The sequence below is a fragment of the Coregonus lavaretus genome (assembly GCF_964263955.1).
Source record: "Coregonus lavaretus genome assembly, chromosome: 5".
In the NCBI taxonomy this organism is placed as follows: Eukaryota; Metazoa; Chordata; class Actinopteri; order Salmoniformes; family Salmonidae; genus Coregonus; species Coregonus lavaretus.
Window position 1 is genome coordinate 8853796 of NC_139992.1, and position 25368 is coordinate 8879163.

General features: G+C 44.3%; 2 protein-coding genes across 3 annotated transcripts in view; both read left to right on the top strand.

Moving 5' to 3' along the window:
* LOC311129733 (activin receptor type-2A-like) overlaps positions 1-23009 on the top strand; it is a 45831-nt gene extending 22822 nt beyond the window's left edge. The window contains exons 4-11 of the mRNA XM_084162150.1: positions 994-1148; positions 15776-15919; positions 16333-16476; positions 16844-16989; positions 17249-17363; positions 17629-17767; positions 18439-18569; positions 19649-23009. Coding sequence (XP_084018276.1) covers positions 994-1148; positions 15776-15919; positions 16333-16476; positions 16844-16989; positions 17249-17363; positions 17629-17767; positions 18439-18569; positions 19649-19843 — 1169 coding nt within the window. The 3' untranslated portion in view covers positions 19844-23009. The remainder of the gene's footprint in view (positions 1-993; positions 1149-15775; positions 15920-16332; positions 16477-16843; positions 16990-17248; positions 17364-17628; positions 17768-18438; positions 18570-19648) is intronic.
* A 1812-nt stretch (positions 23010-24821) lies between these two features.
* The window catches only part of LOC311128881 (methyl-CpG-binding domain protein 5-like), a 46654-nt gene continuing 46107 nt past the window's right edge, over positions 24822-25368 (top strand). For both annotated transcript variants that reach the window (XM_084161101.1, XM_084161102.1), the window contains exon 1: positions 24822-25161. The gene's annotated coding sequence lies outside the window, so the exon portion shown is untranslated. The remainder of the gene's footprint in view (positions 25162-25368) is intronic.

Below are 25368 nucleotides of genomic sequence, written 5' to 3' on the forward strand. Positions count from 1 at the left end.
TTGTTGATTTCTGTGATTCCGGCCGTGTTCTCCGCAACGTAGATTTTATAAGGCCCTAGGCTGGATAAAGAGCGGGAGAGAGCGTAACCTGCTGACCGGAGCGGTTCCATGCCTGAGTGGCATGTGCCGTGTGGTGATCCTAATGCCAGTGGGGAGGTGGGGAGGAGGGGAGGATGCATGCAGCAGGCAAAGGGAGCAGGGGGGAGAGGATGGGGGTTTGGGACTGCTGTGTTTTACATTTCAAATCTAATCCGGGTTCTTGTCCCGCTTGCAGCTAAAATGGAGCACTGGGCAGGGAGCTGGGAGAGGGGGAGGGGAGCGATGGGGAGAGGGTAGGAGGAGGGGCACAGCATGGGGGATTGTGGCAGGCAGGCAGCATCACGAACAGTGTCCCACTTTTGCTATCTAATGCCAGTTCAGCTGAGGTCACCGACATAGAGAAGCAATGGCACTCTCTCTCACACACACACACACACACATACACATACACACACACACACACACACACACAAACACACACACACACACACACACTGGATGTCATGCTGGCAGGCAAGGGAAGGGAAATCCACCGCAGCGGTGACACGAGTGCGTGTTGCGATTATGCGCCGGGGCTGCTGCTTTGGCGACGAGGCACGATCAAGTCTTATCTCTCTCTCATGAAGCCCTGTACAGGGACTGTGCCAGGATGGGAGCCTGCAAACCAAACATGCTTTAGATAGATAGCTAGAAATGCATTTGATAAAAATGTCAGCCAGCTAGAGTTGAGCCCATATCAGCTCTATATTATGAACACAGAGACTGCAACACGTAACTCATTATTTTTCACATTCTTGGCAAAGTTATTGTGGTGTCATTCTTACAAAACCCTCTTTCAGCACTCCTTTATTTTGAGTACATCCTATAATAGACCTTTTGTCCAGGCATAATCTAGATTGATCTAATTTTCTCTCTATCTTTCCCTCTCTTCTCTCTCTCCCCTTCTCTCCATAGCACCGTCGAACCCGGTTACCCAGAAGCCTCCTGTCTTCACCACCCTGATGTACTCGCTGGTGCCCATCATAGGCATCACTGCCATCATCCTCTTCTCGTTCTGGATGTACCGCCATCACAAGCTGGCATACCCGCCAGTCCTGGTGCCCACACAGGTATGACAACACACAAAACCCTCTTTAGTTACAATAACAGTTGTAGCTATCTACGCACTGACTGTAATAGGCTAGCTGCTGTATATGAATGAGTGTTGTTCTCATTTTAATTTAACTTGTAGCTAGCATTTGATCTGTGTTGGTTGGATGGTGCAAGCAAGGTATTCACATTGTCCACAGATATGCTAGTCTGAGTAGCAGTCTCTTTAGCTAACATGCCACTCCTTGTCATTGCCAAAGAGACTAGCCTTTTGGCAATCTCAAAGTTCAACAAGTCGTTATCAATAAAACGTCACAATACGGTGCAAAGTGTTGGATTTGCCTGCTGTGGAGCAAGGAGACTCGTAGCTCCGCTGAAACCATTGACAACTGCGTGTCGTTTTCAAGGATTCAAGGATTGTTAAATATATTTTATCTATTTGGTTGTAATATCATCACCTCTTGAAGAGCATAGACAGAACTACACATTTTCGATTATTCCATGCAAAGCAATTGCGCACATTTATCTCTTATCAGAGTTATACAGCAAGTGACTGCATGCTTTTCATGATCAGATAACATCAATTGATCATGTCATTTCAGTTACGTGACGGTAGCCTTTCCATTAGGCAAAACAAGTGTCATTTAGCTTGCTTCATCAGAGATTAGGCTTTTGGAAAAAGTTGGAGTCCGTCATCACCACCATAGATGACAAGCAAATATAGCCATCTACTTTATCCCCTGAAAGTTAGCTTGTTAACCAGCCATATTGACATGATCTGTTATTAGCTAGCTAGCCAATTTGAGGTGGTCCATCAATCAATGTAGGCTGTCATGTCTGTCAGCAGCAATCACGATTAAACTCATAAAACAAATTTGAAAAGGGGATAATGTTAGCTAACTTCGCTAGGTAGGCTCCATGATTCCATATGTGTTATTTTATAGTTTTGATGTCTTCACTATTATCCTACAATGTAGAAAATAGTAAGAATAAAGAAAAACCCTTGAATGAGTAGGTGTGTCCAAACTTTTGACCGGTAGTGTAACATTTAACAATCACTTAAAAACAGCACATAGTTGTCAATGTTTTTAGCGGAGCTGGGGGTCTCCTTGCCCCCAAGCAGCCAAATTGAACGTATTGTGACGTTTTATAGGTCGTTGTGAATAAAATGTCACAATAAGGTGCAGAGCGATCGATTTGCCTGCTGGGGGGGCAAGGACATTTTTGAATTAGCTAGGCAAGTTGTTGTATTTTGACGCATAAAAACTGAGAGGTTTTGTGGTTGGAATTGCAGTATGTATTTCGTTAGAGAATTTAGATGTGAGCTAGCAACTTTTGACAGACTGGTTTCTTCTGGACAAACAAAACATTGTTGCTTAGCAACCGGATACCAACATGTTCTCTGGAGAGAAAAAAAACTGATGGAGTTCCAATATTTGCATAATCGTTGTGATTGGAGGATAGCTGTGAGGGTGATCGAATCAGGATCAAACCCTCTTTTCTCCTCGAGCTCATTAATGATAGAATGTTCATATTTGACTGGCAGAAAGTCCAGTCTCTTTGGCACATGACATGGAGTCACCTCAGTGCATGCAGTACAGGGAGTGGATTATGTAAAGAGACTAGTACCGAGGCTACAGATATGCCACTGTAGACGCAACACCTCTTTGTTTTTACTGCGGCCCGCTTTGTTGATAAACCTTTCCTCCATCAAGGCATACTGTGAGAGAAGTACTATGACTTTGAATCAGCTGTATGAAACCGATCAGTTGCTATGGGTTGTATATGCTTACTGTATTTGAGCTTATGCTGTTGGTAGGCTGAGAGTTTGGAGTCAGCTTTTCTTTCCTCCGTCCCTGTTCAGGAAACGCAACTCGTTCTGATGGGATGAGACAGAGCTTTTACTGTGCCTTTCTGCCAGTGACACACACACACACGCACTGTCAGATGAATGCTTGCAAAGTACACTATATATACAAAGGTATGTGGACACCCCTTCTTCAAATGAATGGATTCGGCTATTTCAGCCACACCCGTTGCTGACAGGTGTATAAAATCGAGCACACAGCCATGCAATCTCCATAGTCTAACATTGGCAGTAGAATGGCCTTACTGAAGAGCTCAGTGACTTTCAATGTGGCATCGTCATAGGATGCCAGCTTTTCAACAAGTCAGTTCGTCAACTTTCTGCCCTGCTAGAGCTGCCCCGGTCAACTGTAAGTGCTGTTATTGTGAAGTGGAAACGTCTAGGAGCAACAACAGATCAGGTAGGCCACACAAGCTCACAGATATGCTGAGTGCTGAAGCGCGTAGCGCTTAAAAATTATCTGTCCTTGGTTGCAACACTCACTACCCATGAAATGGGTTTCCATGGCCCGAGCAGCCACACACAAGCCTAAGATCACCATGCGCAATGCGTCGGCTGGAGTGGTGTAAAGCTCGCCGCCATTAGACTCTGGAGCAGTGGAAACGCGTTCTCTGGAGCGATGAATCACGCTTCACCATCTGGCAGTGCGACGGACAAATCTGGATTTGGCGGATGCCAGGAGAACGCTACCTGCCCGAATGCATAGTGCCAACTGTAAAGTTTGGTGGAGGAGGAATAATGGTCTGGGGCTGTTTTTCATGGTTCAGGCTAGGCCCCTTAGTTCCAGTGAAGCAAAATCTTAACGCTACAGCATAGAATTACATTCTAGACGATTATGTGCTTCCAACTTTGTGGCAACAGTTTGGGGAAGGCCCTTTCCTGTTTCAGCATAAGAATGCCCCCGTGCACAAAGCGAGGTCCATACAGAAACGGTTTGTCGAGATCGGTGTGGAAGAACTTGACTGGCCTGCACAGAGCCCTGACCTCAACCCCATCGAACACCTTAGGATGAATTGAAACGCTGACTACGAGCCAGGCCTAATCGCCCAACATCAGTGCCCAACCTCACTAATGCTCTTGTGGCTGAATGGAAGCAAATCCCTGCAGCAATGTTCCAACATCTAGTGGAAAGCCTTCCCAGAAGAGTGGTGGCTGTTATAGCAGCAAAGGGGGGACCAACTCCATATTAATGCCCATGATTTTGGAATGAGATGTTCGACGAGCAGGTGTCCACATACTTTTGAAAGCCTGGCTGTGCCAAAGCTAAGTTAGGCCCCAAATACTTGGCAGTTTGGCAGCAGTTGTAGTAAATGGCTCAAAGTGAATTCTAAGAACATTTTCCTATTAGAACGTCTTCCCTTTCATTAACTAACAAGTATGACTGGATATATTGGTCTGAAAATAAATGGAAGACATTGCTGAAAGTAAGGAATCATATTTTGTTTCACAACAACATAACATTATCATCCCTCTTTACGGCCTTTAGTTTCGATCGGTAGGCATGAATGTACGGACACCTTTGGCACATGGTCAGTTAAGTGATAATGCCAGAGAAGCCGGTGTTTGGAGGATAAATTGCGGCAAACCGTGCCAATATATCCTCGAAACACAGGCTTCAAGGGCATAATCACTTTTATACAATGGTTTACCAACATATTCACATAATGATTGACATATTTTAATTAAAAACATTATTTTAATGAATTTATTCATACTATTTCATCCTTCCACAAGATATAGTCCCGACACAAATCTAGGGTTGCTACCCAAGCCGGCTGGTCGTTCGTTCTGTCGGTTCGGTTCCCAGAGACGCGACCCAGTCAATTTTTTTTTCTGTATTTATGGACAAGACCCAGTCATTCGTTCTAAATGTTCCATTGCCATGCTGGCTGGCAACGTTCTTATCCATTGCTTGCTAGCTAGCAAACTACAGCTAACTTAAGGTCACGTCAAAAAGTGCAGCCAGAATAACAGCAAAGTAGCTGCATTTGCATTTGTTTAAGCTGTTTTCTAATTACATTTATTTGGATACATCCATAACAATGAGCTAATTGTTCAGAGGAGCTAGCCGACAACACAGCTAACACAATTACTTCAAACTGAAGCTGTAAACACTGCAAACTGGCTGCACTTTGTTTCATTTTACCTTTTTTCAATTGACATTTCTTTGTATATATCTATAAAAATGATGCCAGCTGATTCATGATTTCGACTGGCTGAGAAACGCTGTCTGCCTGTCTGTCTCGTCCCGACACGTTCATTACCATGGAACAGCTGGAGATCATATTTGAATATTGAAACAATGTTGCAAATGTCGGAGAGACAGACAGCAAGGTTTATACAAATCTCTGCTGTTGAAAACAAACTAAATGTTAGTCTAAAAGTTTATGTGAGAACATGTCTAGATGCTTTTTATAGTGGAGATCAAGTTTATAACTTGCCTAGCTGGGCTGATGAAACAGTGGATTGCGCTGTCAGGTGGAAAAGAGTAAATCGGCATTTTAACGTCATAGATTTAGCTGGTGGTAACTTGTTGAATAGACACCGGCTGGAATGCGCTTTTAACCAATCAGCACTCAGGATTAGATCCACCCGTTGTATAAGTTGGCATCAAGCCAGTGTATTGTGCTCATGTCGGACATAGTCTGAGCTGGGAAGTAGATGTGAGGAGCCATGCTGTTATTTAATGTTATTTTCTCATCTTTATTGACTATTTCTACGTAGGCAGGCATCCCTTCTGATGTTCCTGAGGATGTGCCACAGCTGAAACAGCAACAGTCTCAAGTTAAAGTGATGCCTTTTTCCTTAAAGGGATAATCCACCCCCAGAAATAAAAGTCATGAAACTCCTGTCAATTTGGTGAAAGCCTATGTTCTAACAGTGGGTAAAATATACATTTTTCCCATGATTTATCTTCTAAGTCGTCCGTCTGTAGGAACGCGTCATAGCTACATGGTTCTCAATACTGGAGATGGGGGACGACACACAATCGCATTTCATAACGCTTTTAAAACAATGACCTGCTTCCAGATCACCAAATTAGCTAATAGTTGGTATGGGCATACTTGTCTAGAACACATCTATCCGTTTATATTGTCATGACAACGTATATATTTAGCTTAGATGTGCTCAATCTAAACAGTGTACCAAATTATTCAACTCAGTTCTCCTTCAAGTACCATCTCGCAATGTGCCCTGTGTGTCTGTGGGAAAGGGCCAGTGTTGCTATAGCAATGTACTTTGCACTCGAAACGAACTGCAAGTTGAACTCGATGAGAGACTCCTAAATTAATAGTGCAGTTTGTTAAGGCGCTTTTACAGCTAGCTAGCTACTTCACATGCTGATATTGACTTTGGTATTATTGTGTGTAGCTACGTTTGCTAGCTAGCTAGCTAGTCAGCCAGCCCAGAGAGAGCTTTGCATTGTGGGTTTTGTAGTCGACTTGAGCTGCAACAGATTTCCACAACGATTTCCACATGTTGCTACCAACCTTGTTATAATGACAAAATGAAACAGTTGTTCACCAAAAATATTGTTTTCACATATTAGTGTTATTTATCACTTTTTAACACTGTTAATCATAGAAATTAGTGGTTTGGGGTGGATTATCTCTTCAAGTTCAGAGGTCACCTCGACCCCTTTTGAGGCTCCTGAGCCAAGGGGCACTCGACCTCTCTTCACAATGAGACCCACTTCTCTGACATAAGAACATCAGGGCTGATTTTAGAACCAATGTCCACTCCTGCATTGGTATTATAATAGTCAGATGACCGATCAACATGCTGTACATGGACCTTGCTTGGTATGGGTGTACAGTGTTTGTCTGTTAGAGTCAGATAGAAGAAAAGCTGGTTAGGACTAGCTAGGATGTGTGGTCCTTTCTCAGTATGGGCGTCCTATGCAAGTACGGTGCTTGATAATCATGAGAGGTGGATTGAAGAGGGCAATGAAGTGTGTGTGTGTGTGTGCGTGTGTGTGTGTGGTCCTCGCCCACTCGTCAATGCCAGCACCACAAAACACTGAGCACAGGAAAGCATTTGCTCGTTCGGAGAGGAGAGGAGAGGAGAGGAGAGGGGGAGGGGGAGGGTGGATAAATAATGCATGCTCTCACTTTATTTTCTCTCTAGCGCACTCTCTCCCTCTGCTTCCTCTCCTCCCTCGCTCTCTCCCTCTCCTCCCTTGCTCTCTCCCTCGCTCTCTCCCTCGCTCTCTCGCTCTCTCCTCCCTCCCTCGCTCTCTCCCTCTCCTCCCTCCCTTGCTCGCTCTCTCCCTCTCCTCTCTCGCTCTCTCCTCCCTCGCTCTCTCCTCTCTCGCTCTCTCCTCCCTCGCTCTCTTCCTCTCCTCCCTCGCTCTCTCCCTCTCCTCCCTCGCTCTCTCCCTCTCCTCCCTCGCTCTCTCCCTCTCCTCCCTCGCTCTCTCCCTCTCCTCCCTCGCTCTCTCCCTCTCCTCCCTCGCTCTCTCCCTCTCCTCCCTCACTCTCTCCCTCTCCTCCCTCGCTCTCTCCCTCTCCGTTTTCTCCTCCCTCGCTCTCTCCCTCTTCTCCTCCCCCTTCCCTTATGGCTATAAAAAAGCTTGCTGTACGCAGGTCAATGAGACATGCCTGATATTGATCAATAACAAGCCATGTTTTCATTAACACTAGAACAGCTGGGCCTCGACGGACCCCCCTTCAAGCTAATTAGTAGTCATTCTGACTGCAACATTCTTACAGTGTAATGAATCCATTTCATATATGCTATTTCAAAAATAATCATTTGGTTGTGTTTATGAAGGTCTTCGGTAACATTTAGAATACTGTTTTTATTACATTACAATATCATTTTCATTCGTTTATGTTACTAGGCTATATGTAAAAACAAAAACACACAAAAAAACTAATTCAAGTGTTCAATAGGTTGTATTTGTGGAGTACCTTTTGTTACAACTATGAAACAGAAAGCATATGTACAAAAAAATACCACCAAGACGCATGGTCAAATGATGAAAACATCAGTAGCCTAAACATAATTATAAGCGCCAAGTGGCCTTGATAAATAGTGAAATTCGGCACAAAAGCAATAATGGCATTATAATGAATGTATTGATAGGACAGCAGTAAAAAATAGTCAATTATTGTCAGCTCGTGTTTGTGTATTGCTTCTTCACGCAATGGCATCAGTTGGATTTCATTTAGCTGTTATCCCTTGTCCTAACAGTTGGATTTCATTTAGCTGTTATCCCTTGTCCTAACAGTTGGATTTCATTTAGCTGTTATCCCTTGTCCTAACAGTTGGATTTCATTTAGCTGTTATCCCTTGTCCTAACAGTTGGATTTAATTTAGCTGTTATCCCTTGTCCTAACAGTTGACACAGTTTTCGTAACTTTCAATTGCTTGACACACCTTGACACACCTTGGTTTGGTTGTGGTGCGTAATAGTCGCTGGTTGTCTCTTTGTTGTGTCCTGTCATCATTCTTCAGCACCGTTGTGGAGTACAACGGCTGTGCAGGTGCCTTATTTTGCACAGAGGGAGGGAGCCAGCCAGACTTGTTTTCTTTGCAAGCCAGACTTGTTTTCTTTGCAAGCAACTTATTCGCCAATGACAGTCAAGTTTAGAAGTTGTCCATGGTTCCACAAGCCTCATCACCACATTCTCTGACACTCGCTCACCTGCTGCCCCATGTGGATATTTTCCCAGATTTTGAAAGCCGTTCAGCATGTACAATTACACACACCCTTCACTGTGTAGCCTACTCCAAGTAGGCCAGAGTAGACTGATAATGCTTTGATTCAGTGGACTGATAAAGGGTACATACCATTTTTAAGATTATAATTAGAATGGATCAATACAATAGAATGGCGAACCCTGTTCTTCATTTACAATTGGTAATTACATAATTATGCATAATTCCCCATCATACTTAATTTATTTAATCTGTTATATGTGTGAAATTGGTTTCGGTATAGATTAGGTTCAGTTTCGAGGCAATTATCAGGCTGATTTATCAGCTGGGGCACTGTACTTTCAACTGTCGGAAGAAGGAGGGGAGCAGGCCCTACTGTCGGGAGAAGGAGCAGAGCAGGCCCTACTGTTGGGAGAAGGAGGGGAGCAGGCCCTACTGTCTGAAGAAGGAGAGGAGCAGGCCCTACTGTCAGGAGAAGGAGCGGAGCAGGCCCTGCTGTCTGAAGAAGGAGAGGAGCAGGCCCTACTGTTGGGAGAAGGAGCGGAGCAGGCCCTGCTGTCTGAAGAAGGAGCGGAGCAGGCCCTACTGTTGGGAGAAGGAGCGGAGCAGGCCCTGCTGTCTGAAGAAGGAGCGGAGCAGGCCCTACTGTTGGGAGAAGGAGCGGAGCAGGCCCTACTGTCTGAAGAAGGAGCGGAGCAGGCCCTACTGTCGGGAGAAGGAGGGGAGCAGGCCCTACTGTCTGAAGAAGGAGGGGAGCAGGCCCTACTGTCTGAAGGAGGGGAGCAGGCCCTACTGTCGGAAGGAGGGGAGCAGGCCCTACTGTTGGGAGAAGGAGTGGAGCAGGCCCTACTGTTGGGAGAAGGAGTGGAGCAGGCCCTACTGTTGGGAGAAGGAGGGGAGCAGGCCCTACTGTTGGGAGAAGGAGGGGAGCAGGCCCTACTGTTGGGAGAAGGAGTGGAGCAGGCCCTACTGTTGGGAGAAGGAGGGGAGCAGGCCCTACTGTTGGGAGAAGGAGCGGAGCAGGCCCTACTGTTGGGAGAAGGAGCGGAGCAGGCCCTACTGTTGGGAGAAGGAGGGGAGCAGGCCCTACTGTTGGGAGAAGGAGCGGAGCAGGCCCTACTGTCTGAAGGAGGGGCAACGGGGGAAAACCATTTTAAAAAATGACATGCCATCCTAAAACTGGTTATAACTCCAGTTCTGTTTGTTATATTAAGATTTCAACACTGACAGTGTGTTATATAGATTTATTTAAGAAAAGTCAAGGATGGAGGGGGGCATGACTTACAAAATGGCAGATTAATAAAATGATGAGCAGTCAAAATGAGTGCTTTAGCGGTTCTAGTGTTAATGCTGCCTAACCACTCCCATGCTGCAGCAGTGCTCTCTTTCTCTGCTGTTATCTACTGGACCATCTACAGCAGGGCTAGGCAACTAGATTCAGTCGCGGTCCGATTTTTGCCGGAGCGGATGGTCGGGGGGCGGAACATAATGATAATAATTTGAACACTGCAAATTGACCACAACTAAGCCCAAAAAGAGATTGTATTTGAAAATAACAATCATGTCATACCTTGATTACATTGAGACACAATTACATGTCTTTTTTTATTTGTGGGAATACTTGGTGAACAGATTTCCTAAATTAATCCGTTTTCTAGCTGAATTCCAGGTGATTATTTTTTCTTTTTTACCAAAAACTTTGGGGGGCCAAACAAAATCACTTGCCGACTAGGGCTGGGAATTGCCAGGGACCTCACAATACTTAGGTGCCGATTAGATATGTATTGGGATTCTCACCATTCTATATCTATTGCGATTCGATACTGTGATTTTATTCTGCTTTTCATTCTTCCCAAACAAGTCAAGGTATGCATTTACACTGACTATGAATACTGATACATTACTATATATCACACAGAGGGGGAGGAGAGAGGAGAAGAGAGAAGAGAGGAGGGGAGGGGAGAGGGGGAGGAGAGACGAGAAGAGGGTAGAGAGGTGGAGGAGAGGAGAGAGGACAAGAGGGTAGAGAGGGGGAGGAGAATGGGAGGAGAGTAGAAGAGTAGGGGGAGGAGTGGAGTGGAGAGGGGGAGGAGAGCTTGTTAATTATTCATCAGCCTTGTAAAGGCACCTTTTGAGTAAGCATGTCCTTCAGCAGAGAGAGGGAGGCAGATAGGGAGGGAGATATGAAGGGAGGGACAAAGGGCACACAGCCTTTTAACCCTCCTTATTGTCTCTCCTCACTCGTTCACTCGCTGCCTTCAGTGCATTCAGCTTCAAGTCAAATCAAATCAAATCAAATGTTATTGGCCACATGCGCCGAATACAACAGGTGCAGACATTACAGTGAAATGCTTACTTACAGCCCTTAACCAACAGTGCATTTATTTTTAATAAAAAAGTAAAATAAAACAACAACAAAAAAGTGTTGAGAAAAAAAGAGCAGAAGTAAAATAAAATAACAGTAGGGAGGCTATATATACAGGGGGGTACCGGTGCAGAGTCAATGTGCGGGGGCACCGGCTAGTTGAGGTAGTTGAAGTAATATGTACATGTGGGTAGAGTTAAAGTGACTATGCATAAATAATATCAGAGTAGCAGCAGCGTAAAAATATGGGGTGGGGGTGGGGGGGCAATGCAAATAGTCCGGGTAGCCATGATTAGCTGTTCAGGAGTCTTATGGCTTGGGGGTAGAAGCTGTTGAGAAGTCTTTTGGACCTAGACTTGGCACTCAGGTACCGCTTGCCGTGCGGTAGCAGAGAGAACAGTCTATGACTAGGGTGGCTGGAGTCTTTGATAATTTTGAAGGCCTTCCTCTGACACCGCCTGGTATAGAGGTCCTGGATGGCAGGAAGCTTGGCCCCAGTGATGTACTGGGCCGTACGCACTACCCTCTGTAGTGCCTTGCGGTCGGAGGCCAAGCAGTTGCCATACCAGGCGGTGATGCAACCAGTCAGGATGCTCTCGATGGTGCAGCTGTAAAAAAAATTGAGGATCTGAGGACCCATGCCAAATCTTTTCAGTCTCCTGAGGGGGAAAATGCTACTACAACCCTTGCTTTCCCTGCACTACCAACATCTCACTGGAGTGACAGACAATTCAGCACAAAGTGTCTTGGCATACTCTGCTTAATGCCACCTGGGTCCTTTTAAGTCCTTGGTCAGCTTTATTTCACAGGTGCAGGTGTTACTGCTGCCTGAGATTTCATTTTATACTCTTATTTATCCTACCGTCTTGACTCTGACATTCTCATGGTCTTTCTTTCTTGTGCAAGCTCTTGCTTGTTTTCACACACATCTGTACTCACACACATGCATCACTTGCTCTCTCGCTCACTCCGAGTCACACACACACACTCACTCAAATTAATTTACGTTACAGTAGCATTTAGCTGCGTGTGTGTATGCGTGTGTGTGAAGGAACAGTGTGTGCTTGCTTGGCGGTGTGTCAGGGGAGGGAAGGGACCAGAAGCGTAATCACACACTGTAACAGCCATTGCTAAATTCTGAGGGAATTGTTGGCAGCCGCTGAAATGCTTCCCGTCAGCTTGTCCTTTTTACAGTGTCCTCAGGCTGAACTCAGAGCTCTGCTTGAAAACCTGGCAGGCAGCAACCTCTCTCCTCACATACGCTTAACATACTACCATTGTCACACACACCATTATTAATTCTGATTTGCCACAGGAGTTTTGTTAGTCACTCCCTTCGCCCCTATTGCCTCATCAATGGTGTGTGAATGGTGGAAACAGGAATGAATTGGCTGGAGATTGAATAGGATTGTTTTGTAACATGGTTTACAGTCAGTCGGTGCTGGGAGAAAGAGAAAGCTTTCTCAGGCGGGCAGAGTAGGACAGAGTAGGGCAGAGCAGGACAGAGCAGGGCAGAGCAGGGCAGAGTAGGACAGAGTAGGACAGAGTAGGGCAGAGCAGGACAGAGCAGGGCAGAGTAGGGCAGAGTAGGGCAGAGTAGGGCAGAGTAGGGCAGAGTAGGGCAGAGCAGTGCAGAGAGGACAGAGCAGGACAGAGCAGGGCAGAGCAGAGCAGATATACTGGTTACTCATTCCAGATGTTGCTTTGTAACGATGGCCCACTCTTGTTATTGTTCAACTCCACGGCTCCCAGTGAACTGAACTGAGGTCCGTTGAAGCCACGGTTGACTCTCAGGACAAACCCATGGTGTCCCTGATCCTAGGTCAGGAGTGGTATTAATATATCCTCTGGCCGTTGGTCATCAGCTCAGCTGTCATTTGTTTTGCCTCTCATGCTGTAAATGTTGTTTTCTTTACACCCCTTTCCTTAACTAGCACGCCTTCCATATTATGATAGAGGTAAGAGAAGTCTCTCTGTCTGTTCACAGGGACTGTTTATTGGTTGGATTAGTTTCTGCATCTCTTGTGAATATGATTGATCATATCCCTCAAGCTTGAGCCTGCCACCTCCTCAGATACACCATTCATGTCTATTTGAGTCGTAACTGCGCACTATTATTTTTATTTTGTGATGCTCCTTAATGGTTTTTTGATGTGCACGGATATACGCTGTACCCACTGTCCTGTTTGGGATTCAGCAGCAGGAGTGAAGTGCATGGACCGATGCCTCAGTGGTTGGAATGCAAGAGTCTGAGCATGCTATGAATGCAGCCAAAGAACCTGATGGTGAAATTATCGATATGGGGTCTTATATCAATGTGGGGTGGGAGAATGGTGGCTAACCACACACACACACACAGTTATAGGCTACTTAAATATAATAACCATTTTGAACAGAAGCGACCCACCACCTGCTGGTTTGCAGTATAGCTAAGTCAGTACAAGGATAACCATTCTCAGTAGCTTGTAAACATCAATATTGATTCTCCTGTTGAAGACAAAAGAATGTGTCATACAGATGATGAATGTTAGGCCTCTCAGCCCGGTCCTAGCCTACAGGGACAGCTGGACCATAAAAATGACATTGTTTTCATTTTTACGAGTGCCTGTGCAATGATTGATCACTTGAGAGAATGGAAAGGTAAACATGACCTTGAACACTGTGAAGGCAGCTAGAGGTGCAGGGTGTGGCTGGGGTTAGGTCTGAGCTGCATGCTTTAGGCCCAGGCTATGTATCCTGCCCTATATGCTGCCCTCTTTCACTTGGTTTCCCTCTTCCCTCCTTCCTGTTCCCCCTTTGCTGTCATTCATCAGTATATTCTTTCTTCTCTTCCTGTTGTGACTGTACGTATACAGTAGCATGCAGGTCATTATGTGTACAACCTACGGGGAAAGATAAACATTCTCTGACATTAAAGAGGCTACCTTCCCTGCTATTCAACTCAACCATTAGAGGCCCTCTAATGCACAACGTGTCTTGAAGCAGGCAAGCAGCCTTCACAATACTAGGACATGATCTGCAGGCTGTAGCCGTTGTGACCCTCCAGGTCTAACTCTGAAGCTGAGCAGCAGAGATGTTGATAAGAGACCCACCACCACCCCACACAGCAGGTTTACACAGAAGGCTGGTGTAAAGGTCATTATATAGGTGCTGCGGAGCCCCATTCACCCACATGACCAGCCCACCTACACCTGCAGACAGGAAAACAAGGTTCAACATACAATAGTCTACAGATGTAGCATGTTAATTTGATCACATTTTTGTTTCTGAGAATTGTCCTGCTTGGCAGGAAATGCAAACATATAGTGTATTTGAGTTTTAAAAAAGCTTCTAAAGTTTGTAATTTCCACTTTTGAAATTTCAGACTTGATTTGCCCTAACGAAAAATGTATCAACCCCCCAAAAAATGTCCATTAATTATTACATTTACATTTACATTTTAGTCATTTAGCAGACGCTCTTATCCAGAGCGACTTACAGTTAGTGAGTGCATACATTTTATTTTTCATACTGGCCCCCCGTGGGAATCGAACCCACAACCCTGGCGTTGCAAACGCCATGCTCTACCAACTGAGCTACATCCCTGCCGGCCATTCCCTCCCCTACCCTGGACGATGCTGGGCCAATTATGCGCCACCCCATGGGTCTCCCGGTCGCGGCCGGCTACGACAGAGCCTGGATTCGAACCAGGATCTCTAGTGGTACAGCTAGCACTGCGATGCAGTGCCTTAGACCACTGCGCCACAAAATAATCCACAAAATAATTTACATTCCCTGTTGCTGCAGGAATATTTTCCTGCTGTAGCAAACTGGTTTAAATGTAAGATCCTTCATCTGTATAGACCTATACCAGTCTGTAGACACAGGAAGGTCATGGTCTTAATCAGTCTGTCATCATCATCATCATCCTGCCTTTGTAGTTGTCTTCCTTGATGGTATCGAGGTAAAGGTCTGTTTTTATTACTGTCTGGAGCTATGATGGATATGCCCATAAAACATGATCTATAGGTAGAGCAGAGCATATGCCTATACATGGCTCCAGTGCAGATCAGAGCCATGTAGCAGACCAGAGCCATATATCTACAGTATATATAAATGGCTCCAGTGCAGATCAGTCCATATGAAAGGCCCGGAGTAGTCCATGTAAACTCCTAGTTCCAGACCAGGAACTCTAGTCCCATAACTTTACCTCAAATTAAACAATCAACCCACCTCTGTTGTCTTTCAAAGGGTTATTGTAGCACCTGGACTGGTATATCCTTTTAACACTACTGGGCCAAACCGAGCTGGAAAGAACAGAATGGTTCTGGTTGGCCCTATAGTGTAAATCGAGTATAGATATCCCTCCAGACCAGGACTGAGCATCCCTGTTGTGTAGGTGTGCTGCAGCAGTCAGTCAGTCAGTCAGCTCCTCCCTGCTACTCTACGGTAAGTAGGTCAGACGTCATCCAGTAGTCCAGAGAGGAGACAGAGGTTGGTGATTAAGTTTAACAAGCTCACCACTTCCCTAGCCCCCATAAGCCCCCTCTGTCAAAGCTTCATAGCACCCAGCCCAGCAGCTGCTCCAAAGTTTCCCTTTTTCCCCGACTTGAGGCCCTAGCCCAACCATTGGCCCTGGAACATGGAAGCCATTTTGGATCCTACTTCAATGTACTGCAGTAGAACTATGTGAAAAGTGTCCCACTTAATGCTTGGTCTCTGTGTAACAAACAGTGAGTTTGATGTGTGTTTCTCTCTCCTCTCCTCTGCAGGACCCGGGGCCCATGCCTCCCTCCCCCATCCTGGGACAGAAGCCACTGCAGTTGATTGAGATCAAAGCCAGGGGGCGCTTCGGCTGCGTGTGGAAGGCTCAGTTGCTCAATGATTACGTGGCTGTCAAAATCTTCCCCATTCAGGTACAGTACTGTAACCACTAACCACCACGAGTAGAAGTACGGAGGGCTGTGTGGAGGCTTTCCCTGCTTCTTTGGAAGGGAGAAGAGAGCGTCGTCAGTCTTAGAGCTCCAGGCCCTAACTAATCCTCCTGGGCTGACCAGCCCCCTAGTTTAGAGGCCAATCACTAAGCCCATAGTGGCCTTGATTGATCACTGAGCATCAACTGACATGACAGAACATACATTATCATACTATTTTTAAAGAATGGGTTTTTTGGTGTTTTTTTATTTTCATACTGGACACTCTGGACATAATTTTCCTCCCCTCAACCATTCCTACTCTGCTATCTAATAGGAATCCAAAACCCATTCTCTGTTGATATTGTACATCTGAATACTTTGTGAATAGTTTTCTGTGCGTTTGGCGTCCTCAGGACAAGCAGTCGTGGCAGAATGAGTATGAGATCTACAACCTGAGCGGGATGAGGCATGAGAACCTTCTCCACTTCCTGGGAGCAGAGAAGAGGGGCACCAACATGGACATAGAGCTGTGGCTGATCACAGCCTACCACGAGAAGGTACAGCCCCCCCCTGCAGGCCAGAGGACCACAGCACAAACAAAGCAAATTAAATCACTACTGATTCAATGTTGTCATGCTAGAATTTAACATTTATCCCAAGACATCAACCTTCTTTGTGAAAATGCTTGTCTATGTAGCAACACTGGTCCAGTATTCGTTAACAAGATGACCAAGATAGAGCTGTTTCTTCCGCTTTTTCAGAGAACACTACAACAATCTTTATGTGTTGAATATATCTGCCCTCTAGTGGTTAGAGGTAGACAATGAGCTGGCATTATGTCAGACTGTGGTGGCATGTTGACTTCAAGGTGAGCCACATTGCTAGGTGCTGTTATATTAACTGGTTGTCTACCTCCATTTCCAGGGCTCGTTGACAGACTATCTGAAGGCCAACGTGTTGTCGTGGAGCGAGCTGTGTCACATAGCCCAGACCACGGCTCGAGGCCTAGCCTACCTCCATGAAGACATCCCTGGTCTGAAGGACGGACACAAGCCAGCCATCGCCCACAGGTCAGCTCCTTGCTCTCCCATCCTCCCTGGTCACCTGTCCTATCTCTCTATGTGTTGGTGTTCCTCTATCATTACACTGCCAATAAATACACATTCTATTATTTTCTGTCCATTGACTTCCTCCACTTACCCCCCCCAAAATCTATATCTCTGCTTCCAGAAAGTATACAGCATTTGTCATGGTAAATGATGGGCAGCTTTCCTCTCCCACACTGTCTGTTGTCTCATTGGTGTCTTTCTGTTATGCTGTCATCAACAGGGACATCAAGAGTAAGAATATCCTTCTGAAGTCTAACCTGACAGCCTGCATCGCTGACTTTGGCCTGGCCCAGAGGTTTGAGGCTGGGAAATCAGCTGGGGACACGCATGGACAGGTGAGTGATGATTGATGGAAGGAATGGTTGTGGAAGGTGTAGTCCAGATTCCATGATGTTCTAAATGACTGTAAGAACGTCAGCATACCTCGACGTTCATGTTACATAGAAAAAAAACATCAACATTGTTAATCTGTTTTGCACAAGCAGAACTCTGTATTCCCTCATGCCAGATTGACACAATTACATGTGAATTGTCCAAAACAGGTAGGACCCCCGATTGAGACTGATGTCTAACCAGTATGTGTGTGTCTGTTCATTCCAGGTGGGCACCCGGAGGTACATGGCCCCTGAGGTGCTGGAGGGGGCCATCAACTTCCAGCGGGACTCGTTCCTGAGGATAGACATGTATGCCCTGGGACTGGTTCTGTGGGAGCTGGCCGCTCGCTGCAAGGCTGCTGATGGTAAGAACACACTCCCTGGAAGGGCCATAGAGTACGGGTGGCCCACCCTCCTCCTGTCTTCCTAGCATACTCTCTGGAGAGCTACCCTGCCGCAGGATTTTTGTTCCAGCTTTACTCTGAACCTTGATTAGCTAAATCAGGTGTAGGGCTGGAGCAGAAGGCTGCATGCCCAGTATCTCTCCAGAAGGAGGGTTGTCCTTTCCTGCCATAGCACTACCATAGTCCTGGTCACGGGCCACCACTGTCTAACCAGAGAACCAGGGGGTTTAGTTTGTTGTTATGGATTCTGTCTGTCTGGTTCCATGGAGCTGTATTCACCTGGCCTAACCCGGGTTGTTGTGTCGGGGGTCAGCATGTGGAATGCCCTGCATGACCTCTGTGGTTATCACTGGAGGTCAGCTCTGGGTTAGAGCCTGGTCAGAGCAACTCACCACCACGGCCCAGAGGGAGACCTCCACTGGCCAAGAGCTGTTAGATCACACAAAGCATCAGCTCTGAATTCCTTATTTTAAAAAACTCAGAGATCACCGATTGTGTTTTGACCACTGTTTTATTTTCTTTATTAGCTCAAAGTAATGATTGGTATATTGATTGCATTTTGTTAATGTTTTTTTTTTGTTGGAATGGATCACTGTGGTGTTGAGGTAACAGTCTACTGTGTGTTATTTCAGGCCCAGTGGATGAGTACATGCTGCCGTTTGAGGAGGAGATTGGCCAGCACCCGTCCCTGGAGGACATGCAGGATGTTGTGGTCCACAAAAAGCTGAGGCCCACGCTCAGGGAGTGCTGGCAGAAACATGCTGTGAGTAGATCATATACACCATGTATCTTAACCTATCAGGGGTTACCACAAACTACCAAACTACAAACGACCTAAACCCATCGTCATGCAACAGTAAGGACAGGAAGTACAGTACAATGCCTTCAGAAAGTATTCACACCCCTTTGTTGTGTTACAAAGTGGGATTGAAAATGATTTAATTGTAATTTTTTGACAGTGATCTACACAAAATACTCTGTCAAAGTGGAAGAAAAATTCTAAAATGTGTAAAAGATTTATGAATAAATAAAACACTATATATATATATATAGATAAGTATTCAACACCCTGAGTCAATACATGTTAGAATCACCTTTGGAAGCGATTACATCTGTGAGTCTTTCTGGGTAAGTCTAAGCTTTCCACACCTGAATTGTGCAACATTTGTTTCCGCTTTGTCATTATGGGGTAGTGTGTAGACTGATGAGGATTTCTATTTATTTAATCAATTTTAGAATAAGGCTGTAACGTAACAAAATGTGGAAAAAGTCAAAGGGTTTGAATACTTTCCGAATGCACTGTATATCCCAGAGAATAGTACAAACACTGAACAGCTTTTAACATTAACATGACAATAGGCTTTTATAGCTAAATATAGCTCCATGCTTTTCCCTGTATAAGCCTGTCTCTTCCTACCATGACCCAGGGCACTGCTTACCTCATCTGTTTATGTCTTGACTACGTTTAACTAAGACGGTTTGTCTGAATCGCTACTGTCTCCAGAGCATCCTAACACGAGCCCAACTCAGACTCTTATTGATCCTAGAATGATACCTTCTTCGTGGCCAGATTTTTCTCCCTCCAGTCTAGAAGATAGCGGCCATTTCTGTCTGAAATGTCTCCAGTGGCCTCATCCTCACAGTTTCTCAGTCTCTCCTACCGGATCTGTTTCCAGCCTCGCCCAGGCTATTTCCTCTCTTGTGGATCTGTAACAGTAGATTAGTTAACTTAATGGTGTCTGGTCTCTCTCTGTGTACCATGACACCCCACGGGCCTTGCTCGCTGTGTGTCATTGTGCCCTTGTGTCGCAGAGGGTAACCGTGTGTGTGTGTGTGTTCCAGGGTTTGACCATGCTGTGTGAGACCATCGAGGAGTGCTGGGACCACGAGGCGGAGGCGCGCCTGTCGGCGGGGTGTGTGGAGGAGCGCATGGTGCAGATGCAGCGACTCAACAACGTCACCGCGCCCGAGGAGATCATCACAGTCGTCACCATGGTGACCAATGTAGACTACCCTCCCAAAGAATCCAGCCTATGACTAGGCGTATGAGTTAACACAGAACAGGAGAACAGACCCCAAAGAGACTCGCCTCCCTGAGCAGAGGGTCAGGACTCGTTCCAACGTTTGTCACTAACTCTGGGATTATACACAAGGTGGCGCCAAAATCATTTAGTGGACCTGGGTTCATGGAGAATGATCCAGTTCAAAACTGGTTCCTATTGCGTTTAGCTACATGTGTACCTAAAGACTTGCTCATGCCTGGGTCCTTTAAAATGGGAGGGCATGATGGGGGGGAAGAGGGGGAGACAATCAATCATCTAGACCCCTCACTGAACAAATATTTTTGTTCAGCACCTTGACAATAAACAAAAAGTCATTTTAAAGTTGACCTTTTGGCTGACATTACCATTTTTTGGTAGAATAAAGGAAAATGTACTTCCTGGACTGACTTCAGTTGTTTTTCTAAGAAAAGGAGGAACAGGAGAGAAGAAGAATCGCGACACACAGTTAATTTCATTTCAGTATAAAAAAAAAGGGCAACTTGGTTTTTAAACACATTTGCTGTTTGTGTTCCTCTGAATGACTATTGTAATGCCAATAAGAAACAGCTTCTGAATGTCTGTGTATCACTGCTGTACAGAAAGAAACAGAGACAGACAGAGAGAGAGAGAGAGAACAGCGTAATCAAGGTTATTTATCCGGACCTGCCTCACAGCATTTCTATACAAATAACCATCAACCTCTTGAGTCTCTCAACAAGGTATACCTCAGTTTTACATCCTACAAATAATGATGTTTTCCTTTGTAACACTAAAACCACTACAGGACATTTACATTCAGATGACATGTTTGGTATTTAAGCTTTTTCAAATAATGGAGTATGCCAACAAAAATGGCCATTCACAAACCAGTGTTCCTGCCTTCTTTATTTCTCTGTGTATTTTGTGTCTTTTCTATGTTGCCCTTGCTATTCAAATATGACTGTGAGCGTTGTTGTTTTTACCTAAATGTTTTGACCTTTTGAACATCCCTGAAAATATGAATATATTTGAGGAAAAATATTTAAAAAGCACTTCCCTTTTAGGTTTGCGGTGTCCACAGAATATTTAAAACGCATGCCTTTTTTTGTTGTTTTGTTTTGTTTTTGAGCCTCTATGTAAAAGTGTGACACTGGTGTCGGTTGTTTGAAACCCCCTTTTGATTTTAAACTGAAATGTCTACAATCCACTGTAACTGTATTGCTCTTTCTCCCTGCCCTGTTTGTGGTGTTTTCTGTTTGTAGTCTGCTATTTTCACCATATTTCAATAAGTCTCAGGAAGCATACATTACTCTAAGACCCCCTTCTCTTTGCTTTTAGGCTCTGACTCATTCTCATGTCATTATTTTGGAGAACTTAGTCGAGGGGTGCATACCTGAGGTCTTTACAGCTTCTGTGGTTTTCAGGTAGATGTCCATTTAGACGGGTTATTCAGATCATGTCAGGTATTCTACATTGCTAATGTAGCCATCATGAAAAAAATCTATACCTGTTCCCCCTCAATCTTGTATTCCCCATCACTAACAGCATGTCCACCATTTTGGCTATGTGCTACTTTAGACAACACATAACAGATTCAAATTGCCAATTGCAGCTTTCAGATTCTAACCGGAATATGTTCTATGTTCTTAGTAATCCTAAAACACTGGTGACTCAATTCTGTGCTTCTCTCCGTCAGACAGATTTAGTTATATCCTACCACATAGAGAGATGTTCAGGGATATAATAACACCATGCTTTTACCGTGTTAACTGTATGCAATCTAAGTTGGAACTGACAGTGGCTTCTTGCCCATGGCACCAACTTTCTTTAACCCTCTATGTAGCGTTTGTTTGTAAATCAATGAAATCAGCTGTTTTTGTTTATTCTCAGACTTAAAACCGGTACATCCTCTCTGGCAAGAACTGTATGCCAACTCGATGGTGCATAAGTTATGGATTTAAAGCGGTCACAGCATCTGTAGGACTAATAGCCTGTAGCTCAGAGGGTTTCTTATTCTCTGACTGACTGACATCTATGCTACTCTTGCTATTCCTCTCTAACCGGAGCCACTCTGATTCAGGAGTGTAGAGATGGGGAGCCAACAGAAGAGCAATCTTCAAAAACAGGGGAGGCAGATTTGCAACTGCTGCCATTTTGATATTATACACTTAGTATCTGTATTATCTTTAGCACTGACGCTAAAGAGGAAAGTCAAATCCAATCTGTTTGCATCCATACTTTGTTCCACAATATCTTTTTTAGGAACACTGCTGCTGTGCAAATGCTCTATCTCCCTAAACAGATGCTCCCCCTCTGGCCTCAGAAGGTTTCTAGGCTTTCTTTCATGTTAAACAAGCTACTTCTATGACACCATCATGTTCTTAAGGAGGTACACATTACATCTCGCCTACATTCTAGTATACACCTTAACAAAAGCCAAACCCCTCTATGACATTAGCAGATGACTGGATGGAAAATGCACAGTATGTACATATGAATGTTGTTTTAGATAGTGATTTTAGCATGAGGTTGTTTTTATGGTCTCGAGGCGAAAAAGAAAACAATCCTTTATCATGTTAATAATATTCCAAAAGAGATTTTAATGTTCATTTGATATGTAATTGTATTGTAAGAAAAATGGTTTTATTAATTTATGTCAAGGCCCAGACAATGCTCACTTCTCTTTCAAACGAAAAAGTATTGTTATTATATGTCTGTAGGCTAGCAAAGACTCCCTGGATTGGCTCATTCATTACCTCAGACTAATCAGACAGACATCCTAGCTGTCACTCAACTTTCCCACAACATTTATCAGTGTTGAAGGCAGATTGTATGGTGCAACCATAGACTTGTGTAGTTAACAATGCTGTGGGAATATGACCTGAGATTTGACAAGTTATGGAGTTTTTCTTTTTCATTTAAGATTTTCTATGGTGACACATTATTTTCGTCATCACAATAGAATTGGTGTCACTGTAACTGAGGTTTGTGTTACCTGCCGATATTTTCACCATAGTCATAAATGGCCATCCTGCTATCAAAATAAACATACCATCTTTTCCTTTGTTTTGCAAGTATTTAACAAAACAGTTTCAGGGCTTGGTTGGAAGTGATAGTTAAATATTGTACAGAAGAAATTGTATACTATTTCTCCCCCTAAAATAAAGTATAGTGACTGCTCTGAACAACGTGTACGGTCTGTTTGTGATCTCTCTACTGCAGGGTTGGAGTCAGTTCCGAGCATAAAAACACAGGCGCACTATCCTGGGAGAAATTAAAAAGATGCAACAACATTCATCCAATGTATATCCAATGTGGTCCTCTGTAGCTCAGCTGGTAGAGCATGGCGCTTGTAATGCCAGGGTAGTGGGTTCGATCCCCGGGACCACCCATACGTAAAAATGTATGCACACATGACTGTAAGTCGCTTTGGATAAAAGCGTCTGCTAAATGGCATAATATTATCCACCACCTGTGCAAACCCATGAATGTGTGTATGGTTTTGAATGAATGTCACAACAGTGCTGACAATTCAGGATTTGGATTTTGAGAATTGGACCGATTCATGCAGTCCTTCATCTATCCGGCTAGCAGAATTTCTGATGCAGTGCTGAAGTACAGTATGAATGTTGTATGGTACTGTAGATTTCAGCACCACAGGGAGCTGGAGAGCTCCATCTGGTCACTAGGTGGCAGCAAAGCCCATTGCATCTCAGATTCCCTTTCTCACACCTTGGGATGGAGGCATGATCCAGATGCTGCATCAAGGCCCCTACAGTGAATTGAACATGCTGGGCCTGATACACTTAAGATGTATGATAATGCATACACTTAAGATGTATGTATAATAAATAAATAAAAAACTTGTACACTTTTCTTTGCCTACTAGCACTAACTTCTTTATTGAGGAAAAATGTACTTACTACAACTATGATATGTGGTTGTCTCACCTAACTATCTTAAAGGTTGACTTTGGACCAAAACTGTATAACTAACTGATCAATGCACCATCATACCAGGTCATTTAATGCTTAAAAACAAAAATGAATGAATAAGACATTTGGCTACAGAAGTGCTATTTCTTACCTATTTCTACAGCTTCCGTCCAAACACAAATACTTGGAAATGATGTCAACACATACTGGAAGAGTTATGCCGCGTTCAAAACAACTCGGAACTCGGAAATCTTCGACTTCAGTGCGTTCAAGACAACTCTGAACTCGGGATAAAATAGCTCAGACTGGGAAGCACGTTATGAAAGGTCATCCAACTCGGAATTCCAAGTCGGGAACTCGGCATCTTTCTAGAGTTCCGACTTTCCAACCTGAAGATCACTGACATCATGATTTAACCTCGTTTTTTTTTTTTTTTCGAGTTCCCATTTGTCTTGAAAGCACCATCACTGGCTAGCTGAAGTGGCTAGTTTAGTCAACGAACAAGCTACGTAGGTCGCGGCACGCATGACCAGAATGACACATCGACAAATCACCAAAGAAAGGCACACCCCATTTATGTTCGAAAATTGAAAAAGGGGCGGAGTTGGACCGTTTTTCGTGCCCAACGTCGACCTTTAAAATGAATGCATTATTAACTGTAAATCGCTCTGCATAAGAGCATCTGCTAAATGACTCAAATCTAAATGTATACACATTATTTACACTACCTATAGAAGCTATAATAACGCTATACATTGTGATAGTGAAAGTTGTGGGGGAAATCCTTCAAATGAAATACATTCAATGGATGTATTATGAACTGTCCAGCAGTAGTATACGATAAGCACATAAAATAATCACAATGTATTAAATAATCAGAATATGCCTGCATTATGGCACGCATGCACCATAATAATTTTGAAGATACTAGAACGCTTCAACATGTCTCCTTTTCTAAACCTTGCGATCTTTTTACATTCTGTTGCATGCTGGGACAGATTTTCCAGGCTCCAGCTGTGGCGCATGCGCTATTCATCTCTCTATTCCCAACAAACTGGAGAGAAATCTAGCAGTGGCACTTGTACGTGGGAGCGCTTTAATTTAGATTTTCAAAGGAATAGCTAACCTGAACCTCGTTTTTTATTTTTATTTTACATTTCTCTACACATAATCCTGAAAAGCAAAATGTGAACTGTTGAAATGGAGGGCATGGTATTTGGGATATGCTAAACCTTATTTCTGACTCCAGCCTCTCAGCAACAGACCTCTGCTTGGTCTCTGTCTCAATTTTGGCCCTGGCTCGACTGACATTTCTGCAAAGAAGCGCTTCGGTTCATGTTGGTATTGAACAAAATTCTCCGTGTCGTGTTTTTGTCTTCTGAAATGGGAAGCTATAAAGGTAAGAGTGCTATATTAGTTAACACATTTAAGAAAACATTACTAGGCAACTCTAGCTGGCTAGCTAAATGGCTAGCTAGCGACTAGTAACACAACAAAATATGTTAAACAACAACAAAAAACCGTTATTTTATCATACAGGACTACTGCTGTAGCTATCTGCACCAAGCGTGTCGCTTGGCTGTGAAATTGCTCGTACTGTGTTTGT